This window comes from Stegodyphus dumicola, chromosome 5 (assembly GCF_044657685.1).
Source record: "Stegodyphus dumicola isolate Sdum_Otavi_A_Nest chromosome 5, ASM4465768v1".
Classification (NCBI taxonomy): Eukaryota; Metazoa; Arthropoda; class Arachnida; order Araneae; family Eresidae; genus Stegodyphus; species Stegodyphus dumicola.
In genome coordinates, this window is record NC_140772.1 from 98,649,433 (window position 1) to 98,674,429 (window position 24,997).

General features: G+C 32.2%; 1 protein-coding gene across 9 annotated transcripts in view; it reads left to right on the forward strand.

The window, feature by feature from the left end:
* LOC118199039 (putative ATP-dependent DNA helicase HFM1) overlaps positions 1 to 24,997 on the forward strand; it is a 511,790-nt gene that overhangs the window by 84,290 nt on the left and 402,503 nt on the right. For 6 of the 9 annotated variants that reach the window (XM_085816885.1, XM_085816888.1, XM_085816889.1 and 3 more), the window contains 2 exons: positions 1,652 to 1,793; positions 17,081 to 17,232. In XM_085816885.1, coding sequence (XP_085673011.1) covers positions 1,652 to 1,793; positions 17,081 to 17,232 — 294 coding nt within the window. Of the gene's footprint in view, positions 1 to 402; positions 702 to 1,109; positions 1,312 to 1,651; positions 1,794 to 17,080; positions 17,233 to 24,997 lie in introns of those variants that run through there. The other 3 variants (XM_085816893.1, XM_085816892.1, XM_085816890.1) reach the window with 3 other exon arrangements.

A 24,997-nucleotide genomic window follows, 5' to 3' on the forward strand; every position in this document is an offset into this window, starting at 1 on the left:
TATTAAGCCTTTTTTTTTTTGTAAATTTTGATACCCTTTAGATCATAATTGTTCTTTATTTCATAAATTACGGTTTCATATTTTTAATTTTAGAATTTCTGCATGCCATCTTATGCGATTTAAACTGATGGTCTATAATCCGGAAAAATCGATAATCCGGAATCGCCGAAGTTCCGACGAGTCCGGATTAACGACTTTTGACTGTACATGCGAATACAAGCAAAATTTCAAATAAGTATTAAAAAATGTATTAAAAAAATATAAAATGTGTAAAAAATAGAACTTAAATTTTCTAATCTGTTATATTTTGATAAAAAATTTAAAATTTGCATCTTAACCTTCCACCACGAACACTTGGCAATTCTACATGAGCACGCGCGCGTTGTATTTTTTACGACATCCGTTATTTTACCATTTTTGGCATGAAAAACGACAGAAATGTGTGAATATTGATAATAAATTTGTTAAGAAATAAAATATTAATTTTATTATTGCAAAATTCAAATGATATCACATTCAAATATAAGTAAATTATTTTTAAGTTCTTATGTTAGTGAGATGGAAATGCAATGATGTATTTCATTATAAAAATTTTTTAATTTATTATTTAATAATTATATTTTAAAATCGAAGCTAATTTTAATATTGATTAAAGACAAGTATAGACAATAAAAAAGGAAAATACCTTGGTAGTAAAAAAAGTAAGTTTAGCATTACTTCTACAAGGAAATTTACTTCTTACTGGTTACAAAAACGCACTTTAAACTAACTTTAATATTTTTATTTATTTCTAAAAACCAGAAATAAAAGAAAATAAGGAATGAAAATCGCTGTTGTTCTCCCATCCAAAGGTTTTCTTGTCTTCCGTTTCTTCATCAGATAATTCTTGAAGAATCTGAGCAAAATCATCTGGTTGCACATATTTTTTTGCCATGAAAACGGATATAAAATTTACTGAGCCAAATGTATTCAAATTTAAATAATACATGGCAATTAATAACACAAAATTACAAAATATTTGAGAAAAAATATTTTCCGAATTTTAAAGCATGACCATGCGCGTGTCGTAGCTTTTATGAAAAAGCAGCCACGTAGCACAAAAGCCCAGTTAAAAAAAAAAAAAAGTCAATTGACTTCTTGTTGGCACATTCTATGATGTGGGGAAGGGTAGAAAGGAGGAATATAAATGACCTTCAGACGTTTCAGCTTCGATATACAAAAAATGTGCATTAAAAACTGAATTTGTGGTAAATTTTGCATGCATGCGCATGCTGGGAGGTTAATATACAAAGGAAAGAAACAATTACAACAGTGAATACAGAGTCAAAATATAATTACTTACATCTTCTAGAAACTTCTTGTATAACAAAACGACCAATAGAATATGGAATTTTTGCTTAGCATTAATTCTAAGATTTATATTGTTTTTAGTTTGGCCAATATAAGTTTTTATTTGATCATGTTTAATTTTTTTAAATTTAATTTTTAATTTAAAAAATTTATGTCAACTCTTTTTATAATTTACAATACTTTTAATTTGAACAATTAATAATATATTGTTTATTTTCTTACATGTTTTTCTTTTACATGTTTACTTTTAATTTTAACTTAATCTCTATCTCTTTCTATATATAATGTTGTTTCTTTTCAGGTATTTTATACTGATAAGCCTGTTGTTGTCTCTGCTCCAACTGGCTCTGGTAAGACAGTCATATTTGAGTTAGCTATTGTGAGACTTCTAATGCTTATGTCTGATTTGGGTCAGATTGCTTCAGGATACAAAATAGTTTACAGTAAGATAATTGTTTTATAGCCATCGTTTATAAAGTATAATTTTATGTTTTTTTAAACAATGTCATTTTCATCCCAAAAAGTAGAATAAAGTAAGTGTGCATCTGCAATTTCAAGCACACTAAATGTATAACATATGAAGAACCCCCGAATAACCGGAATTATTTTAAAATTATGCTTTACACTTTTATATTAGCCCCTTTCAAAATGTTTTCTATTAGCATTGATACAGTATCCCAAACATTTTATCCTCAGTTGGAAACATAGAAACAGTTCTAGAAATAATTGCATCAAATATAATTCAGGCCGTAACTTCTTCTTTAGTTTTTTAAACTTAATAACTTCATACTTTAAAAGTAGACTCAACTAATGAGTATATCTCAAGAATTCAAAATTTTTATTATTACATTTTTAAACAGTTCACATGACATTCAGCTAGCACAGTAACACGTGCGTCACAACAACGGAATCGCATAGCATGAACGCCATTACAGTTATAGTTATTTTAAATATACATCACATTCCTTCCTCCAGTTTATAAACAATAATAAAAATATCAAATAATATCAATACAAGTATATTCACAATATGACATACATTAAAAAAAAAGTTACGTGAAAAATGATATATGAAATATGTTACATTATTTTATTCCATGACAAAGTCTCTATATCTTGAAGGTTGTCTAATCAACCGTCCACTTCTTGTTATTGTATTATTGGATAGATTATTCTGTTGATTTCCTATATTAATAGGCACAGAAACATTCTCAGGGCTTCTATTTGATTTATCCTCTTTTTATCTAATAATATATCATCATAATCATTATTAACTTTGTAAGGTGATTTTGAAAATTTTATATGGCATCTGTTTCTTCGTAATATCTCCCCATTTGAATTTCTTACTATATAGAATCTAGGAGCTTTATGTTTTGAAATTATTTCACCTTTATCCCATTGCCCAGTTCTAAAGTTGAACAAGGTTATACTATCTCCAGGTTTTAACTCAGGCAGTTTCTGTGCAGTTCTATCATAATAATATTTTTACCTAGCTTGAAGTGCACGAAATTTAGAATAAGGCTTTTTTATTTTAGTATTCGACAATTTATTACTGATAGGTAATTTTGTCCTTAATCTTCTATTAAGTAACAGTTGTGCAGGTGACAAATTTATTCCACTAATTGGGGTATTTCGATATTCCATTAAGCCTACACTTATATCTTGCACTTTCCTCATGATATTTTTCACTATTCCTACTGCTTTTTCATCCAACCCATTACTTTATACTAAATTTAAGTTCGAAATCCCAATCTTCAGCAAATTTCTTAAATAAGTAGCTATTACAGGGATTATTGTCGTAAATGACTTCATTTGCAATACCATACCTGGCAAAGATGCATTTTAATTTTATCATAATTTCATTTGCTGTCTTATCTTTTATGTTAGAAACCTCAATCCATTTAGAGTAATAATCGATAACTACTAAGTAATTTTTATTACCAAATTGCAAGATATCAAGGGCAATTTTTTCGAATGGTTTATTTGGAATTTTATGTTGCATTAGAGGTTCTTTTTGATTTCTGTTTCTGAATTTTTCACATATTTCACATTTGGAAACTAGCTGCTCAATATCATTTGTCATACCTGGCCAGTAAAAAATTTCACAGGCTCTACTTTTGCATTTCTCAATTCCAAAATGCGCTTCATGAATTAATTGCAACATATGTTTTCTCAAACCATAAGGTACAACTAATTTTTCATTAATAAATAACAAGTTGTCATTAATATAAAGATCATTTTTAACTTTAAAGTATGTTTTTACACAACTATCTACTTTTTTGTAACATTTAGGCCAACCCTCTTTAATGTATTTCATAACTATTTGCAAATCTGGATCTGATTTAGTTTCTTTCCTAAATTGCACCACTCTTCTTTCACTCATAGGCAAATATTTTGAAATAATGTGAACAACATTTAGCATTTCAGGATCATCACTAATAGTTTCATTCACAGGATATGCTTGTGACAAAGTGTCAGCAAAAAGCATTTGATTACCTGGAACATAATTTATCTCAAAATCATACTTTAGTAATTTTAAGATCATCCTTTGCATTCTAGACGAGATTTTATACAATGGTTTCTTAACAATTGCCATTAACGGTTTATGATCACTTTGACTTTCCATCTATAAACAAAGTTGTGGTACTTTTCAAAAGAAAATACTATGACCAATAGCTCTTTTTCGATCTGTGCATAGTTTTTTTCACTGTTAGTCAGGCTGCGAGACACAAATGATACAGGCTTACTCTTTTGAATAAGACACAATGCTAGGCTATCCTTTGAACTACCACACTGTATAATTATTATCTACATTCCCACTGAAAACTTTTAAAATTGGAGCTTTGGTTAGCAGTTGTTTGATATTGTTAAATGACTCTTCCTGAGTTTCTCCCCAATTAAATTCTACCTTTTCTTGAATGATTTCTCTTAAAGGAGCGGTAACTTTAGATACATTAGGTATGAATTTTGACAGAAAATTTAACATTTCTAACAATCTCCTTACTTCAGTTTTTGATTTTGGTGTTGGCATATCAATAATTGCTTTAATGTGACTAAGATCGGCTTTTACACCTGACTCGGAAATAATTTGGCCTACATATTTGACTTCCGGTACCCTATATTATAATTTATCAGGATTAAATTTTATATTTAGAGACCTAACTCTTTCAAGAACCTTAGAGTTAATTATATCATGAGTAACCTCATCAGATCCTGCAATTATGATATCATCAAAATAAACTTCCACACCCTCAATATCACCAAATAATGGGGAGAAGGATATTCCAAATGGCATTTTATTAAATTTATATCTTCCATAAGGAGTATTAAATGTTCATAGTTCAGAACTAGCTTCATCTAGTGGTACATGCCAAAATCCATCTTTTAAATCTACAACTGAAAATACTTTTTTACCTTCTAACCTACTAATTATATCATCTGGAGAAGGAATTTGATAGTGTTCCCTTTTAATTACTTTAATTAGATCTCTAGGATCCAAGCATAATCTCAGACTCCCATTAAGTTTTTCAACTATAACCAAACTTTGAACCCAATCAGTCGGTTTATTTACTTTCGATACTATCCCTTCTCTTTAAAGTTTATCTAAAGTATCTTTTAATTTAGGCTGTAAAGCCTGAGGAACACATCTTGGGGGGGTGTATTACTGGTATTGCATCATCTTTAAGGGTTATATGATAAGGTTGGTCAGGAAATTGCCCTGTATCTGTAAATACATCTTTATACTGAGCAATTAAATCATTTTTATTAATGATATTGCACTTTAAGGAATCAATCCTTTCAATTAGCTTTAATGTAGAACAAGCTGTTAACCCTAATATAGGCTTAGATCTTATATCAAGAACATAAAACTGTAAAGGTACATTCTTAAGCCTTTCAGTTGAAAAATTAATTATAAGAGTACCTTCTGGTTTTAACTTAAAATTATCATATGCAGTTAAGAACAAATCAGTTTCATTAAGTTAAGGCTTAAGTTTAACATTATTTAAAACATACAAAGGCAAAATATTTACTTCTGTACCAGTATCTAACTTAAAATCAACCTTGAAAGACTTATTATTTACATACATTGTAATACTTTTCACCCATGTTTCACTTACCTTGTGAGTATCCTTATTTATTTCATCAATAGAATTTGTTAGATCTTTGATTGATTTTGCACTTATTTTTAAATTCACTATGCCTGTTTACTGGTGGATTTATCGTTACAGAGTCAACAAATACACTATGTTCATTATATATACTAAGTTCATTATTTGGTATTCCAACATCACAAATGTTCTTGGGACACCTTGCGGCAAAATGGTTCTTTACTTTGCATTTCGCGCATGTCTTTCCGAAAGCTGGACAGTCCCGATGTTTGTGCCTTCTTCCACACTTCTTGCAGTCATATTCTAGTACTGATGGCTTCTGCTGCGACGACAATTTCGGTGGCACTGACTTAATTGATGCTGCTGTTTTCTATATTTCTTCACGCTGCTCACAGTCACTGGATCATCTTTCATGTTTCGTAGTTGCTCTGTGCTTCTTTCAGTGGCATGGACTATTTCTATAGCTTTTTCTAATCCTAGGTTAGATTCTCGAAGCAAGCGTTCGGTCAGACTCCTATCCCGAATGCGTAATACAATACGGTCGCGAATCAATCCATTTTCTTGTTTAGCAAACTCACAAGTTGAAGTCTTTAACTGAGTGACATAACATTCAATTGTTTGTCCTTCTTGCTGGCTATACGAAAAGAATTTGTAACGTTCATATACATGCCGTGGTGAACAATAATCTTCAAAAGACTTCAAGACCTCTTCGTACTTCTCCTTATTCTCAGGTGGCTCAAATCGAAACATGTTATAAATTTAGAGTCCTTCAGTACCAAGTAAATTCAAAAGGATTGCAATTTTAGTCTTATCTGGCTTGGCATCTTTTTCCATTGCAAGTAAATACTTTTCTAGCTCTTGCTTCCATTTTTTCCATCTTTCTTTAACATTTCCGATGGAGAATGTTAGCGGAACAGGTGGTTTGAAATCCATTTTGCTCCTGACACCATGTAACTTCTTGTTTAGATTGTTAAACTTAATAACTTCTATATTTTAAAAGTAGACTCAACTAATGAGTATATCTCAAGAATTCAAAATTTTTATTATTACATTTTTAAACAGTTCACATGACTTTCAGCTAGCACAGTAACACATGCACATAGACTCCAACTACTACGGATTCTCCGTAGTTTCTACGGAAATTCATGAAAAACTACGAGCTATGAAAAGTATGGAAAAAACTACGGATTTTACAGAAACAAGAGCAGGAGAACCAGTACGCAAAACGGAACCAACTAATTCATCCGATGATTGGCTGAATACTCGTGTTATCATATATCACGTGTTGAGTGCGTTCCTAGTTTTGAAGAATTAGCCAATCGTAGATCAGTAACTCCAACCGTTAACGACTTATCAATAGTTCCACCCAATTGTCTGTCTCCCAGGTTCCTCGCTGATGCGTGTTTAGGCTGCATTCGGCTGCATTGTGTAGTTTACGGCGAGAGCTTAGCGTGTGTCTTGTGAACTGTGAATCAGGTGAAAGATTTTTAATCATAATGCTGCCTCGAACGAAGAAGCCAAAATTATCAAAGCAGAAGTTTAAAGATTCATATTCTTCAGAATTTCCATGCATTAAAGCATCCGAAATTTCTGTGAATCACGCACACTGCAGTGTATGCAACAAAGACTTCTCAGTTGCTCATGGCGGAAAAGATGACTGTAAACGGCATGTGTTTTCTCAAAAGCATATAGAACTTGGCACTGTAAAATCTAAAGAAATAACAAATTTCTTAATAAAAGATGATGAAACAGATCCTATAAAAGCCGAATGCTATTTTGTTCGTTTTTTAATTGAACATAATCTACCGCTTTCTGTTTCGGATCATTCCAAAGAGCTTTTCAAAGCAATGTTTCCGGATTCTGTCATAGCAAAAAAATTTAGCTGCGGTCATACCAAAACTGCTGCTATTGTGAAAACGCTTGCAGAAAATACTGTTGCTGATATTATAAAATCAGTGTGCAGTACATCATTTTCTCTAAGTACTGATGGAAGTAATGATAACAATGATAACAAACTGTACCCATTGGTTATAACATACTACAGTAAAGAAAAGGGAGTGATAATTACTTCATTGATTTCTATTTTAGAATGCACGAATAATACAGGAGAAGGTATTTTTAATTGTATAAATGAAAACTTTAAAAACAAAGGTTTAGAATGGAAAAATTGCTTATCATTTTCTTCAGATAATGCTAGTAATATGATTGGAAAGTTTAAAGGTGTAGCATCATTTATCAAAATGCATCAACCAAGTATAATCACCTGAGGTTGTTCGTGCCACCTCTTGCATATAGCTGCAAAAAAAGCTACTGAAAAAAAAATTAATTGGCTCCGAAATTGAAATGTTGATAATAGATATATATTTTTACTTGGAGAAAAGTTCGAAACGGAAGCATAGCTTCAAAGTTGCTCAACAAATTTTGGGACAGAATGCAAAATCTCATAAAATTTTGAAATATTGCAGTACGAGATGGTTGTCTCTTTTAGAATCTATAACAAGGATTTTGGAACAGTGGGATGCTGTGATAAACTTTTTTGGAGATAAACCAGATAACAGTGAGAATGAAGGAAAGAGATTGCAAAACATTAAAAAAATTTTACAGTCACCGACCACGAAATTGTACTTGTTATTTTTGAAAAATACTTTGCCTTTGTTTATAACAGTAAATATTAATTTGCAACAACAAGCTCCTTATATACATAAATTGAGAAGAGAACTTTTTGAACTTTTAATGAATTTATTTGTTAGATTCGTAAAACCATCAGTAATTTCTAAAGAAAATGAAGATGTTACTCTAACGTCTATTCCATTTCAGAAGTATAGTAAACAAAAAGAAAATGAAAATTTAGTGATTGGTGCGGAAACAAGACTATATTTAAAAAATGCCAAGTTGAATGAAAGTGAAGTGAAATCATTTTTCAATTCTGTGCGAGCTTTTTTTGTAACTGCATGTTCATATATAATTGATAAATTTCCACTGAGTGATCCATTTCTAAAACATGCTGAAGTTGCTGACATCAACTTGAGAACTGAAGTCTCATTTTCATCTGTTCTTTACTTGATGAATACTTTTCCATCCATTATTGATGAAAAATGTCTTAATCAAGTAGAAATTGAATTTTCCATGTATCAAGTAGATGATTTGAAAGAAATTGTAGATTTGCGTATTGATATAGCATGGGGAGAAATTGCCAAATTAAAAAATATGAATGGGTGTATTAAATACAAAGTATTGCCTTCTGTTATGCTTGCTGTCTTAATAATACCTCATTCAAATGCAGCTTGCGAAAGAATTTTTTCTATTGTTAAAAAAAATCAGACGGAATTTCGACCAAATTTAGGTCTTAAAACTCTTGAAGCAGTTTTGATTGAAAAAATAAATATGCAGGCAAATGAAGAACTGTGTTATAAAAAAACATTCTCAAAATCAGAACTTAAGCTTGCTAAGCATGCTACATATAAATCTTTGCATTCATAAATTATGCGTATTTTGTTTAATACTTATATGTATCATTCTTGGTTATTTAAATTTTATTTCCCTGTAGAAATCATATCCAGAATAAAGATATGATTTATAGCTTCTGATTTTTTCTATGATTAGTAGTGATTTGAAGTACTTTTTATTAGTGAATGCTTGAGGAGTTAAAAGAAAATTTCTAATTAAATGTGCATATAATTTATAAGGTATATTTTTAATTATTCAGTTTTATATGTATATGGATTTTAAATGTAATAAAATTGATTACAATTAATTATTAATTTAAAATTAATGAATGGTTAATTACAACATACGCTACGCGCACATTTTCAAAGTTGTAAAAATGTCATTCGCGCGTTGACTACTGACAAGGTTTGCTGAAGGTTGGAGTCTATGCATGCATCACAACAACAGAATCGCATAGCATGAACGCCGTTACAGTTATAGTTATTTTAAATATACATCACACAGGCCATGTAGTATATTTTTCTGCACCTCGTCCACATTGCTAAATTCCTTCCCCCACCCCCCTTTTCAATTGAATTGCTTTTTGAGAGTTTTCTTTACCCACAGCAGTAGAAAAATGTCACATTGAAGAAGATTTGCTGAGCAAGAACAGTCATGCTGTTCTTGCCCAAGAATTGTCAGAATGAGGGAGTTTAGTTATCTTTCATACTTTCTGAATGTTTTGTCCTTTCTATTTATCTATAGATATCTAAGTCATAGAAGTCTGCATTTAAAACATTAACATTAAATTTGTCTTTGACAAAGACTCTGTTACTGTTGTATCTAGTGACCTATGTTTACCTTTTTGTGGATGCAATTTACCCTCAATTCATTTTAATGGATGGCAGCTTTTCGTAGCTAACCTGGTGAATGATTTTTTAGAACTGAAAATAATAATTTGATGGATTGAACAGCCAGATCCATTTGGTTAAACCCTATAAAACATGTCTAGGATGCTCTTGGAGTTCACTTGCAGCTTGTTTTCTTAAGCCACTCGGGACCCTGAAAACAGCATTCTTGTAGGATGAAACCAATGCCTCATTTCTAGTATAAAGTCACACAGTGACAATTGTATGACTGTTAGATGGATCCTTATCACTTACTAGTTTCCTTTCATGTTTGATTTCGCAATCTCCGTTTTGGATTTATATGTGCTAATGAATCTATGATCATGCATGTGTACTTGTAACTGTTATAAAATGTGTGCTTTCTATTATATCATCCTATATCCATATTAAGTTTCATTAAAATTTGTCTTAGAAAACGATTTTGCATAACCTGAAGCTTGTTTAAGTCAGTTTTAGTAACAGTAGTCCAGGCTGGTGAGGCATACGTCATGATAGGACGAATAGTTGAGGGATAGGTTAATCTCTTTTTGGTGAGATCAAGTTTTGAAAAGCGTCCTAACATAGGATACAAGCATTTCATTACATAGATAGCTTTTTTTCTCACATTATTAATGCAGTTAGTCCATGTCATTTTACTATTCAGGGTAACTCCTAAGTACTTAGCATGTTTCACAACAGGTATGGGTTCATTAAACAATAGGAGTTGTCTCTTGAGGTTCTTTTTCTTTTTTCTGATGATGACTAGTTGAGACTTGGATGCATTAATTTGTACTTTCTACTTTTTGCACCAGTCTTCTATGAAAGGGATGTGGTCTTAGAGTTTTTTAACGGCATGATTCACATTTGCAGATTTCACCGCCAAAGCAGTGTTGTCTGCGTAACAAGCTAAAATTGAGTTATTGTTGTAGAGTACAGAAGGGAAGTCTGCAGCATAGAAGAGATAGAAAATTGGACCTAAAACACTCCCTTGAGGAATTCCACTGTGAATTGGACCTTCTGAAGAGAAGGCACCATGAACAGAAACTTAGAATTTTCTGCTGGTGATAAAAGAGAAAATAGTTAGTAGGAGCTCACGTTCAAAGTTGAAATCAATAAGTTTCTCTATGAGACCCTCATGCCAGACACAGTCGAAAGCTTTTGCCACATCCAGCGTGAGGATAGCAACATTTTGATCATAGTGACGAGCTGAGCCTATAAACTCAGTCAATCTTACTAGTTGTTTGGAAGTTGAAAGGTGAGCTCTGAACCCAAATTGTTCAGGGAGCAGTAAGGTTAGATAAGACTTCATTTTTTCCAGTAGAATTTTTTCAAAGACTTTGCTTAGGCTCGGGAGGAGACTTATTGGACGAAATCCATCTGGTTGAAGTTGATTTTTCCCTGGTTTGAGTATCATGATGATCTTTGCAACTTTCCAGGGGTTGGCGTGGTAAGAGTTTGAAATGCAAGCATTGAAAATACTAATAACTTTGGTGATGATGTTACTCGGGAGATGTTTTAAGGTAATGTTTCACCAACGCCTACCGACCGATAGCCTATTAATCGGCTTTTCATCAACAACACCTGCAGACCGATAGCCTATTAATTGACTTTTTTTCACCAACGCCTATCGACCGATAGCCTATTAATCGCTTTTTTTCTTGGGGCTATCTAAAAATAGCCTATCAATCGGTAGCCATGGTGATAAACAATTGCCATTTGCTATATCATCTGCAATTTATTATTAGTATTGAGGTACATTGCTCACTATCGTTAAGTGCGTTGCTTTGTAAACTCCCACATTTTCACACCGTTTTATTAAAAAATTACCGTTCACGATGAGCGGAAAAAAATGGTACTGAAGAGTTTTATTTAGAAGATTTACCAGATTGTCTTGACAGTTATTTAGAACATGAAGAATCTGCGGCTGAGCGGCCGGTCGGACGTGCATATGCTGTTGAACCGCTAGCGGTCGGTAAAGTGTTAAAAAAGTTAATGCAACACTAAATTTAAAGGTAAAGAGTAGTGTGAGACTACATAATTCAATTTAAGCTAACAGGTTGACTCAGAAATCTACACTGGCAGAATAATAACTTGGCAGTAAGAATGTGTAGCTGATATTATTAAGGTTAATAACTGGAAGAAAATAGCAACGTTCGCTCAAAATAGTGAAATCACGCTCTGCCTAACCTTTCACTTCAACAGTTTAAATACTGTCATTCAATCCAGGGTTAAAGAAAAAGGGCTAGGTTATTCTTTTGAGTGACTCCTTTGCTGACACAATCCTCATAGGGGGAGTTAATAGGAAGAAGTCTGATGCCACTATGTTGCATCACCTCTCACTTCGCCTGTTTAAAACCGTAATTTCATTCTGCTGTGAAGTGATTCTGCAGTGGGACGGTGCTTCAGGACACCTGAGTACCTAGGCTAAAAGCCTTACCCCTTGTAGAACATTAGATATCTTTACGAACATTGTTAGAGCATAACCAATACAGGTATAGAGGGTTTTTATTTATTTATTTATTATTTTTTTTTTTTTCATTATAGCTTTTCCCTCAACTTAATAAAGTTGGCTTTATGCATATTACAGATTTAACATTACTATTGTCATTCAATGTTAAAAAATAAATGTAAGAACTTATAGTTAAAGTTTTACCTCATGTTTGAAAATTTTAAAGTGAATTGGAAAAGCAGAAGCAGAGAGCCGCCGAGCTGGTGATTACCTGGAATAAACGGGTTAGTGACATTTTTAAGTGAGGTGAAGTGTGAGCAATGGCTATAAGCACATAAACAAAAAGACAGATTAGTATAAGCAGTGTTACATATTGCAAACATAATAGCAAGTGCATAGTAAATAATGGCAAATAACAAGTGACAGGTTATATGATCCAGGGGTTCAGGATGGCCAAAGGATGGTTAATGTTAGCAAGATCAAGGGGTTATAGCTGGCAATTTTAACAGCAGAATTGTGAATGGTGTTCTGCTTAACATGAAATCTTTTGGCAATTTTGTAGTAATGGGATCTAAGCTGACAGATCCTTAGCTCTTCATGAATGCGTTGGTTTCTAATGTACCATTGTGCATTTGTAATTTGTCTCAGTGTGCTATTTTGAGCAGTTTGCAATCTTTTTCTACCATTACTGTTAGAGTACGCCTAAACAGGGCAGGCATAACAAAGTAATGGTCACAAGATGGATTTATAAATGAGCAACTTATTATCTGTAGACAAAACACTGTTTCGAGCAATTAAGGGGGAGAGTCTAGCTTTACGAGCTCGAAACTTCTTTATAACTGTGATGTGTGGGGTCCATGAGAGAGTTTTAATGAGGGTCACCCCAAGATAAGGGACTTGCTTGGCCCAGGGTATTGAGGTTCCATAGAATGAGACATTTTTCTTGAATTTCTGTTTCCTTGTGAACATGATGGCCTGTGTCTTGTCCACATTTACCTGGATTTTCCACTTAGTGAGCCAAGTCTAAAGTTTGTAATTTTGTAGTCGTTGGATGACTGAACCAGCAAATGCACTTTGGAAAGTGATTCTAGCAATGTAGACTTAATCATATATATTTGTTTTCTAGTAAAGCAGTATCAAACTAGCAGCCCTCAAAGTGATTTTATGCTGCCCACGAATAAATTTCCTGTAAATTAATTAACATTATTATAGTAAGAATTGAAGAAAACTTTTAAGATTTTAATGGTTTGAGGTCCAGTTTTACATTATTTTCATTACCAAAAGTGAACGAGTAACTCGCAAAAATCTAGAAATGGAGCTATATAATTTACACTGATATAAATCTTATTCAAAGATTTGAAGATGCAAATTTAATTATCTTTTATTATCACTTGTCAAAAGTTAAATATGTTCAGTTATGAATTTTTACAATAGGAATGCTTTTGAGTATACTTACGTGAGAACAGTTTTTTTCGTAGTTGAAAATTATTCAGTCTACCAAAAGAACCGGACTGCAATGCATGTCTACAATTTGTGATTATAATTTCTAGTAATTTCTCTTCAAGATTACAAACTTCATCAAAATCGAAATGTCATGAAGTGTTATAACTGAAAAGTGTAGTCCAAAACAAAGATGTTTACGGTAATTTACATACAAATATTATTTTTCCTGTTTGTGCTGTAGACAAATCTAATAAATAAAAGAAAGAGAATAGATTTCTGTTATTTATTGTCAAGATATGTCCCTCTTGGGAAGCTTTGATATACTATTTCTTTTTAGTTTAAATATATTACAATTAGTTGAATGAAGTCAATCTGAAAATTTTAATATTTAACTGTCTGTGCAGCTTCGGAATTGAGACCAACAGAAATTTCTTGCTGACACCAGCTTTTAGATTTCAGGCAAATTATAAATTTTATATTTTTCTTTGCATTATTTTTATTTGTATGTTTTGACAAACATCTAGTAAGAGTTTTTAATTTAAGCTCCAAATTTTGTTTTGTTAACCCGTCTCTATTTTTTTTTTTTTTTTTTTTTTTTTTTTTTTTTTAATTTATAATTGCTGCCCGTTAGCTACTTTCAAATTATGCATTGGTCTATGTGCAATCTAAGTTTGACACCACTGTTGTAAAGTATCATTTATGTAATATGTCTTCTTGTGTTGTAACAATGTGATATAAAAATCATGGAAATGAGCAAGGTAGGGATATCATATTTCATATTTTTTCCAAAGGACAATTTGCTTTTGGTTAAAAAATTGGATACATGTGTTGAAAACAGAATTCTATTAATCTGAAGATCATAAGAATTTGCAGTGAACATTTTCTATGCAGTCATTGTGAAGATGATATGAAAAATAGCTTGGATTTGCGCAAAAGAAATTGTTAGAATCCAATACTGTGCCGAGAAAAGAAAAATAAATGAAGTTTGAAGAAAATTCATTTTGAGGCTGATTTCAAAAATGATGATCAGAATAATAATTCAGATATGAATGATTTTAAAACAGAACTTACAAATGACGATGCAAATAATTGCTAAATGCACAAACTGTAAAAAAAGACAAGAGTGCTCTGTTGACCTGTAAAAAATAAAGCTAGCTCGGCATTTTAGGTAATTTATAATCATATAAAATGTCAGAGTAATTTCGCATTAAAAAATCTTCCTCCTTTGCCACAGTTTTGAAAGATTAAGTAATTCTCTTCAGATACTGTGAGAAAGTTGTTTTGCGAAACTGAAGACAGTGATCTTGTATTTATTTAAATGTATGTGTATAGGTGTGAATATAAGTCAGACAATTATTTTAAAAATATCTGTTATTATATCAAATCAGAAAAGAAACATGCCAATGTAAAATTTATAATTAGGTTAAAAGAGCAAGCTTTGATTAGAATAAATTTTGAGTAAAGTTATCGATTTCAAGGGCACTCAAACAAAAGTTCCAGGACCTTAGCTGGAAGGGGGGGATTAGATATATATCCAAAACTGCGCCAACCTAAGTTTGCTTTTCCCCCCCTCCCCTCTGGCTTTAAAAAGCTGTTATTATAGGTATCTTGGAAAGAATAATACTAGTATTCTTCCACTTGGTATGCAAATGAAGAAAAGTAATGAATTCCTTAATTTTTTAATTCATGATATTAGTAATAAATGCACAGAAGGGGGAAACCAGCAACTTTTAAGAAAATGAAACTGCAGCATATTTTATATATTGCTTTAAAATTAAAATTAAGTATTATTAACTTTTTAAATGCTGTAAATGCATATGGTAATAACATCTCTTCTAAATTGTAGCTATTTTTTCACGCACCATTTTTAAGGCTGTCCCCCCCCCAAATTTAAAACGTTAATTTCTTTGCTGCGAATTATGTCTTTGCAGTCAATGCCAACATGACTACATCAACACTCCTCAATTCTTGTTTCAGGGGGAGAAGCTCTATGAACTAGCCCTTCTCTTCTAAATCCTGTGTTCAATCTAATTCATTTACATCCTGATGAAGGAAAAGTGAGGGAAATATGAGAAAACAAGAAAAGCTTTCAAATTAAAATAACTGTTAGTAAAAATAAATACAGTACAAAGTCCATAATCCGGACTCGTCGGGACTTCGGCGATTCCGGATTAGGGTTTTTTTCCGGATTATAGATCATCAATTTAAGTCTGGTAAAATGGCATGCAGAAATTATACAATTAAAAATGAAACTGTAATTTATGAAATAAAGAGCAATTATGATCTAAAGGCTATCAAAATTTAGGGGAAAAAAAAAAAAAAGCGCAGCTTAATGTTTATTTGTTTACTTTATGAAACATTTCTTTCAATGTAAGTTGTTTAAGTTGCTTCTTTTTTTGTGCTAATACTTTCTCTTTAATTCTATAAACAGACATAATTTCTTGTTCAGTTATAAAGTTCCACTGTTCAAGTTGTGTAATTGCTGTGTCGAGAATACCGACTAACTTGTCAATCGAAATTTTTTCGTTTTCAATAACCTCTCTGTCACTTTCTTCACTATTGTAAGTGCGCATGGGTAAACACTTCATGCGCATGCGTAGCGGACGTGCGCATTAAAAGCGCATGTGTAAATGCTTTGCGCGCATGTATAAGTTTGTGGATTTGAGGTTCGGATAATGGACATCCGGATTACGGACTTTATACTGTAAAACCCTACAAATTCAACCTGGGAAACCCCTCTTGTTCACCATGGGTTCACAGCAAATATCTCTGGCCAGTCTTTGCAGTGCACGGGATTAAGATCCCTTTAGACAGACACGTAGCAGACACCTTTCCTGTATTACCTTTGTGCAGATGGAAAAATTTCTTCTCTGCTTTTATTTACTTCCTCCATCCTTTTCCTGCTCAACTCCTGAAATGTAGGGGCATTTTCCCAGGACAACTGATAACAGAGCAGGATTCTGTTTGTGATTCTCTTTTGCAGAGTTGTCATTTGGACATAATCTTTCCCAAACCAGGGGAATTGGAAACAACAACAACAATATGATAATTCATTTGTATGCTGTGTAGAATGCTTGTAGCCCAATTATTTTCTGTTCTCAAAGAAATCTTTCAAAAGTGTTTCCCATTATGGATAGCCTACTGAGAGAAATATGCATACTCCAAGAAATATATTTTAAAGAGGATTAGAATTTCATATTTCTAGAGTAATTATACCGTTTCCTAGTTAAAGGTCTGATTCCTTTTTGAAAAGACTTGTGCTTTTGCTCCTTGGAAAAGGGATATTTTTATCAGAATATGTAGAGCTTTTCTATAAAATTAATATCAATCTAAGACTATATTTTGCTAAATAAATAAATAAAAAAAAGTGGTTGCTTTTCATTCAAATGACTGATATTTTTTGTTTTTGTGTTTCAGTGGCACCGGTAAAATCTCTGTGTAATCAACGCTTTGTGGATTGGCAGGCAAAATTTGAACCATTGGGTGCTATGTGTATTCAGCTAACAGGTGATACTGAAGCTGAAGATTACTTTGAACTTCAAAAGTATGCAATAATACTAACTACGCCAGTGAGTAATATATTTTTGACACAAAGATTTTATTCTTTTATTTTGTTTTGGGGTAATTAGTTTATAAATAGTTTAATTCTAAAAAAAAAAAAAAAATCTTCTGCTGGCATAATTTTTAAATTAAGTGATTGTGAAGAATTTTAGCCTTTTTATACGATACAAAGTAGTAATTGATAAAATCTTATTTTTCAGAACAAATGTTTAAAAAAATTCTTAAATAAATGTGTGGTGTGGTGTGGCTGTGGTGATTTATTGCTCACAGTTGTTTAATGCTTTGATGTTTATAGCAAAGGCTTTGCTTGTGGTGACATCTATGGGTCAAATCAGAGGTGGGATGCAAGAGGATGTTTGGCCTTGGGGACAGAATTTATGTACGTTTCATGGGAGTGAAATACTCTGCCTTATCAAAAAGAGCTCTTGGTCATGTATTCAAGTACTTCAACTTTTTGAGTTTGCGAGCATTAGTTTCCTTCATTGTCCACCTACACCCTCCCTCAGCATCTGTATACTAATGAGGAGGGATGACTTGCTCCGTGTTTTGAGCCCATACTCTGATGCTATTGATCATTGTGTTAGTGGGCTGTGTTCTCCATTTGTTAGGCATGGCTAGTTGGCCTGGTTTAGCAGTTGTGGAACGAGGTGCAGTGAGTGGTGCGAGTGCAGTAGTTTCCCCCAGGTGAGTGGGTGGAGAAGGTGTATGTTCCTGTCCATGTTCCAAAGAGCACCACTAGGATGATGATGGTATACAGCAGTGATGGTTCAACTCCATATGGTAACTGGTATTTGTTGAATTTGTTAACATTGCATATTACATACTGCATATAAAACTAAAATACATTTAATATAAATCTATGAGAAGTTTTTATTAACAATACCTAACAATACTGAAGGCACAGAAAAGATTGTTGCAACTTATATTATTTATTATGTAAGGATCTTTCTAGTGCAAGAATCTCTTTATTTGAGAGTGTAAGAACATTCTGAGTTCTCACATTGTCTAAAAGAGTTTTCAATCTGAATTAGTCATTCCTCTGAATCTTTTTGTTGTATTTTATGCCCTCTGATTCATCATAGTTGAAACGATATCAGAGCAATGACAGGATCATTGGTCTGTCATCATCATCGTCATCAGCAGCATTGGCATAGCAGCCCCTTGTGGGCCTTGGATTTCTTCAGAAACCTTTCCTATTCCACCCTCCTTCCAGAAATTGACATCCAGTTCTTAATTTTTAGAATGGCAAAATGCTCATCCAGGCAGTCTCTCCATCTTTTCATAGGTCTTCCTCTTGATCTTCCACAAATAGGAGTTGCATTAAAGACTTTAAGGACTGTTCTTATTGGCATTCATTCTCAGAAAGTGGCCTGCCCATTTCATTCTGCTTAGTTTTATGGATTTAAAAATATCCTTGCTTTATAAATTCTATAGAGTTTTAAGTTACACCGTTTACGCTATACAGTCAAAAGTCGTTAATACGGACTCGTTGGGACTTCGGCGATTCCGGATTATCGATTTTTCCGGATTATAGATCATCAGTTTAAATCTCGTAAGATGGCATGCAGAAATTCTAAAATTAAAAATATGAAACTGTAATTTATGAAATAAAGAACAATTATGATCTAAAGGGTATCAAAATTTACAAAAAAAAAAAAAGCTTAATATTTATTTGTTTACTTTATTATACATTTCTTTCAATGTAAGTTGTTTAAGTTGCTTCGTTTTATGTGATAATACTTTCTCTTTAATTCTATAAACAGACATAATTTCTTGTTCAGTTACAAAGTTCCACTGTTCAAGTCCCGTTAATTGCTGTGCCGAGAATACCGACTAACTTGTCAATCGAAATTTTTTCGTTTTCACTAACCTCTCTGTCACATTCTTCATGTCTTTATCCATTTTTTGCATCAATTCCACTTTTTTGTTTGATGGACATCGAAACATACTTTCGTTTTGTACGATCCTTTGAGAGCTCCAGAATCGGAAATTCTATTTACATAATCGAAAGTTCAAGTTTACTTTTGTAGTATTGCTCTTACAGTCTGCAAAAAATAATAAGCCGGATCAAATTTGAAAATTAAGGAACAACGCAATCATCAACATTAACTGAAATAGATAATTAAATAATTTTATCTTATACCATCCATTATACATAAAACGCGCACGCGAAAATGTATTCTGCGCTTGCTCACACGCATATGCGCAGTTGTAAAAGGTCTTACGCGCAAGCGTAAACGCCTATGCGCATGTGTCAACGCGGCGCATGCGCAGAAAGTTTTTAGCTTTGAGGTCCGGATTATGGGTGTCCGAATTAACGACTTTTGACTGTACTATATTATTCATTGGTCTGTCAGCCTTCTTGAAACTGAGAAGCTTTGGTGACAAATGCAGTGCAGATCATTGAAGTCCCTTGATACTGATCATGAAGTTAGACTTTTTGTGATGTCCAGTGGAGCTGTAACTGAATGAATTACTGCTTCTGAAATGTCAGAGCCTGTTGTCTCCCACCTTGTAATATCTTAAACACTGTGATTTGTGGGAAATTGCACACGCAAATTTTTTATCTTTTCGTGTTCATCTCCAAATGGGTCAGCATGTAAATTTTAAATATTAAAATTCAAATAAAAAAAAAAAAAGAAGCATAAACAGGAATATTTGTTGTTACAATTTAAGTGTGTTTAATTTGAAAATATTAAATTATTGTAAAAAAATATTAATTTTAAGAACATTTATTTGCTTATTTTTGTTATTTTGATGTTGATAATAAAATATGAACGCATATTTTGGAGTGTATACATTAGTTATCATAGTAAGTACAGATCAATATAAAATATTACTATAATTATTTTAAAGAGACCTTCAGGTTCTTTCTTCACTAAGCAAAACTTATCCAACTATATTTTTTTACATTATTTTCAGCTTTTGCTGTCTCCTTTTTTAACTAAGTTTTTGCTACAGTTAGTAAATTGGCAAATAAGAATTTCAGGAATTTCTTTGACTTTTCATATGTCTAAGGCTTCCCTCTCCTTTTTCCACTATTGCTGTGTGTAGCTTGCAGAAAGCAAGCTGTATACCGGCTGTCATGAAATAATAATTACACTGCAGGTATAGCAAATGCATGAGTATGTCCAAAGGACAGGATGCAAAGTGAAAGAGGGTGTGACTACTTTGTCACGTGAAGCTATAGCGGCATCTGGTAGGCTGGAGAGATGCTGGTCCAAGTTTCAGGAACAGTGTGCATTTTTATAAGTATTCAGTGCATAAACTCATCAAAGAGCATTTTTCTCACAATTAGAAAGAATATATACAAAAATTAAAATAAGTATTTACAAGGTAAGAGAATGCAGGGAGTCCAGTAGAAGCAGTCAAAGATATGTCTTAGTAGAGGTCTTCTGTTTGGCTGTTGAGACGAGTATGCGAAAATCAAGGAAAATTTGCTACAGTACAAAGTCCATAATCCGGACTCATCAGGACTTCGGCGATTCCGGATTTGGGTCTTTTCTGGATTATAGATCATCAATTTAAATCTGGTAAGATGGCATGTAGAAATTATACAATTAAAAATATGAAACCTAATTTATGAAATAAAGAGCAGTTATGATCTAAAGAGTATCAAAATTTAGAGGAAAAAAAAAAAAAAAGCTTAATATTTATTTGTTTACTTTATTAAACATTTCTTTCAATGTAAGTTGTTTAAGTTGCTTCGTTTTTTGTGCTAATACTTTCTCTTTAATTCTTTCTTCTATAAACAGTCTCCGTCTCTCTATAAACTGTATCTCTTCTCTTTATGCGCATGTGTAGCGGACACGCACATTAAACACGCATGCGTAAACATATTATGCACATGCGTAAATGCATATACGCATACGTAAACGTATTATGCACATGCGTAAACACATAATACATTTATACATGCACATAAAGTTTGTAGCTTTGAGGTCCAGATTATAGATCATTCCAGATTATGGACATCAGGATTAAAGACTTTGTACTGTATTTACTAAATATTCAATTGCAGAGATATAAAAAACATATTTTTCCAGTAAACTAAAAATTGGAATAAATAAAATAAAAGAAATTTGAAATAAATAGGAGCAGTGTGAGATCATCAGTAAGCAGTAGAAGACTTGAGTTCGTAGTCACATGGGTGGTCACCCTCCTGTGCCTTGATGGTTAAATTGATGCATATGATTGCTGTTCTGGGCTTCTCTGAAGAACTTCCGATTTTGCTTTGCGATGAACTTATTTAAGGGGTCGATCTCGAGATCATCTTGTAGGCACTTATTTCTCACGAAATAATGAGTATTCGTGATAATCCTGAGATAGCGATTCTGCACAAAACATAATTTGTTGAGGTCAGTTTTGGTGAGGGCGGCCCAGGCTTGGGAGGCGTAAGTCATGATCGGTCTGATCATAGACGTGTAGATGAGCCACTTTTTTCCCAAGTCCAGAGTGGAGTATTTACCAACAATTGGGAAGAGACATTTGATAATTTGTAAGGTCTTATCCCTGACGTAATTTATATGGTTAGTCCACGTTAAGCGATAATTTATAATCTGAGGTACTTGGCATAGGGAACAATTGGAACAATTTTGTTAAATAAATAAAGTCCTCTTTTGACATGTGTGTTCCTTTTTCTTCTGCGTATGAGGAGAAGTTTAGATTTGGCTGCGTTTATTTGGACTTTCCATTGCACGCACCATCTTTCAATGCTAGGAATGAGATCTTGTAGTTTTTTGATGACGTGTTTCATATTAACAGAATGTCTAAGGCATTTTAAGTATTATTTCTTTAAAGTGTGTTAATAAGTAGATTGAATTTTAACTTGTGGAAGAATTAAATTGATAAAAGAAGTTTTTTCCATTATTAACTGTTTAATAATTATGTTTTAGGAATAAGCAGATTAGAAATGAGGAATGTTTCAAATGCTTCACTTGATTTGAATATGAATAGTAATTTATCTTATTTTAATTTATCTTTGTCATTAGGTAATTCTTTTATATTTTCAGACTAACTTATATTATCCTAAGTTATTCAGTCTAACTTATATTCATTAGAGGCATCATTTGGACTTTTGATAAGTACTATTTAGAGCTGCATTATCAAGTTAACTTCATATCCTTAAATATTTATAATGTAATTTAATAAACATTATTTTTCTTTGATAGCTATCTGTTGTTCCTGTCAAACATAAGACACTTAATATTTATTAATAGCTTATTAGATCTAATATATGATTAAACTGTATAGTTTTTAAAAAAAACTTAGTAATGTCTAATAGGATAAATTTAATAAAAAATGTCATAACACTATTGTACAAAATCATAACTACACATATTTGCACTTGTAAAAGTAATAAAACTGCATTTATTGTTCAAGAAGGCAAAATTGTTAATATCCTTTACAGTGTACTTGAGCAAATCTCTTTCTGCACTTTTCTGTTGCCACATAAACTGATATACAGTACAAAGTCTGAGATCCGGACTCATTAGGACTTAGGCAATTCCAGATATTAGATCATCAGTTTAAATCTAGTAAGATGCATGTAGAAATTATAAAAATTAAAAATATGAAATTGTGATTCATGAAATAATGAAGCATTTATGATATAAAGGGTATAAAAATTTATAAAATAAAAAGCTTAATATTTATTTTGTATACTTTATTAAACATTTCTTTCAGTGTAAGTTGTTTAAATTGCTTCGTTTTTTGTGCTTGCACTTTCTCTTTAATTCTGCTGACAGACGTAATTTTTTGTTTAGTTACATGTTTGAAGTCCTGTAATTGCTGTGTTGAGAATTCCGACTAACTTGTCAATCAAAATTTTTTCATTTTCAGTAACCTCTCCGTCACTTTCTTCACTATTGGTAGCCATATTTTCTGGATCTAGAACCATACTACAGATTTCGCCCTCCATTAATTGATTGATGATTGAGGGACATTGTCATCACAATGAAAAACTTCTTTTATATATACTGCCATCACAATGAAAAACTTCTTTTATATCAACCGCTTCTCCACATTACTTTACAGAATCCATTAGTTGGAAAATCTCACCTTTGGTTTGCGATATCCGAAAACCTTTAAAATTTACGGCTATCATCAAATTTATGGCTGTTGTTCACTATACATATTTGGCTATGTATCATGAGATTGGCAACTAAAGAGAAGTTGTTCCACTAAAATTTATCTTGCTTCTATCGCACACTGAGACAATTAAGCCTGAATTGTAATAGTTTAGTTATTTATTATACTTATGTCTATTTCTTGCACATACTGAGTCCTGAATAAATAAAGGCTTATTTAAGTTCTGAATTAATAAATTTTAGATCATTCCCAATATTGGACATCTGGATCTCAGACTTAAACTATATATAGGTCTCAGTAACATTCTATTAGTACCACCCTAAATTTTATTGTAAAGAGTGATATAAAATTTTTGCACAAATTATGAAGGAGAGGAAAAGGAATTCTTTGCCTTATGGGAGAAAAGTGAAAAAGAGTTGTAGAGATTTGTATTTGTTTTAAATAACCAATTTAATTTATGTTCTTTGCTATAACCCTTCATTTTCCTAATTGTGAGTGCCAGAGTATTTAAATTTGATAGCGAAGTAATGCGTTCACTTAACTGCCACTAGAATTTGATGCAGTGTTAAGTAACAGGAGCTTCTGAGCCCTGTAGCTTAATTTCTACTACTTGTTAATAAAATTTTTATTTTGTAATGTATTTATGCAATTGTAATGTATTTTGCAGTAATTGACAAAACAGATAAACTTCTTAATAAAACATAAATTTTATTTTTAGTTTCCGGAAATAGATAATTTGTATACAATTCCTTAGTAGCAAAATTTTCATACATCTACTAGCTGGTCAAACTTCAGATTTCTAATCATAAAACAATTTTTTTTTACGTTCCTGAGCAACGGTTACATAATACAAATATGGCATTGCCACTTCAACAATAAATATAGTTATTTGATAAATAACAAAATATTACAACCTCTCCCCCCTCCAGATAAACTTTAATTTATATTTTTATAAATTAAAGTATACAATTTTTTTTTTCAAAACAGCAGAATATCAACACAATACATAATTGAAATACTACATATAATATAATAACATACAGTAAAGAAGAGAGGAAAGAACAAAATATTTTTTTTATCTATATGAGGAAATAAATTATTTAATCAGGCCAGGGACTACGACGTAATGCGTCTACATTTTTAGGCTTTTTACCACTTCGATGAATGACCGTGTAATTGTAGGATTGTAGTACTGCCCATCTCATAAGTTGGGGATTTAGACTCACATTATTTTTGAGCCAAACTAGTTGATTATGATCGGTCATGATGAGGAATTTAGTATGCCAGTCTAAATAACATTGAAGTTTCTTTACAGCAAATTTTATGGCGATGCATTCCTTTTCTGTGGTAGTGTACTTTTTTTCAGTTTCTGTAAATTTCTTACTGAGGTATAATACTGGGTGTTCATTGTATCGTTCACCTTTTTGAGCTAAAATGACACCCATATCAGAGTTTGAAGCATCAGTTTTCAAAATAAATGCCTTATTGAAATCAGATGAGTGTAATAGAGGCTTTTGCGGCAGTTTTACTTCTTCAACAACTCGTTCTTGTCTGTTTGGTTTCTTTAAAAACTTCTCCTTGACTTAACTGGAGAAATTGGCAATTCATCTAGAATTTTTAACTGAGAATCCACTAAATTTGTTAGTTTTTTCTTTTTAGATAGTTTTTGTTGTTGTGAGATGA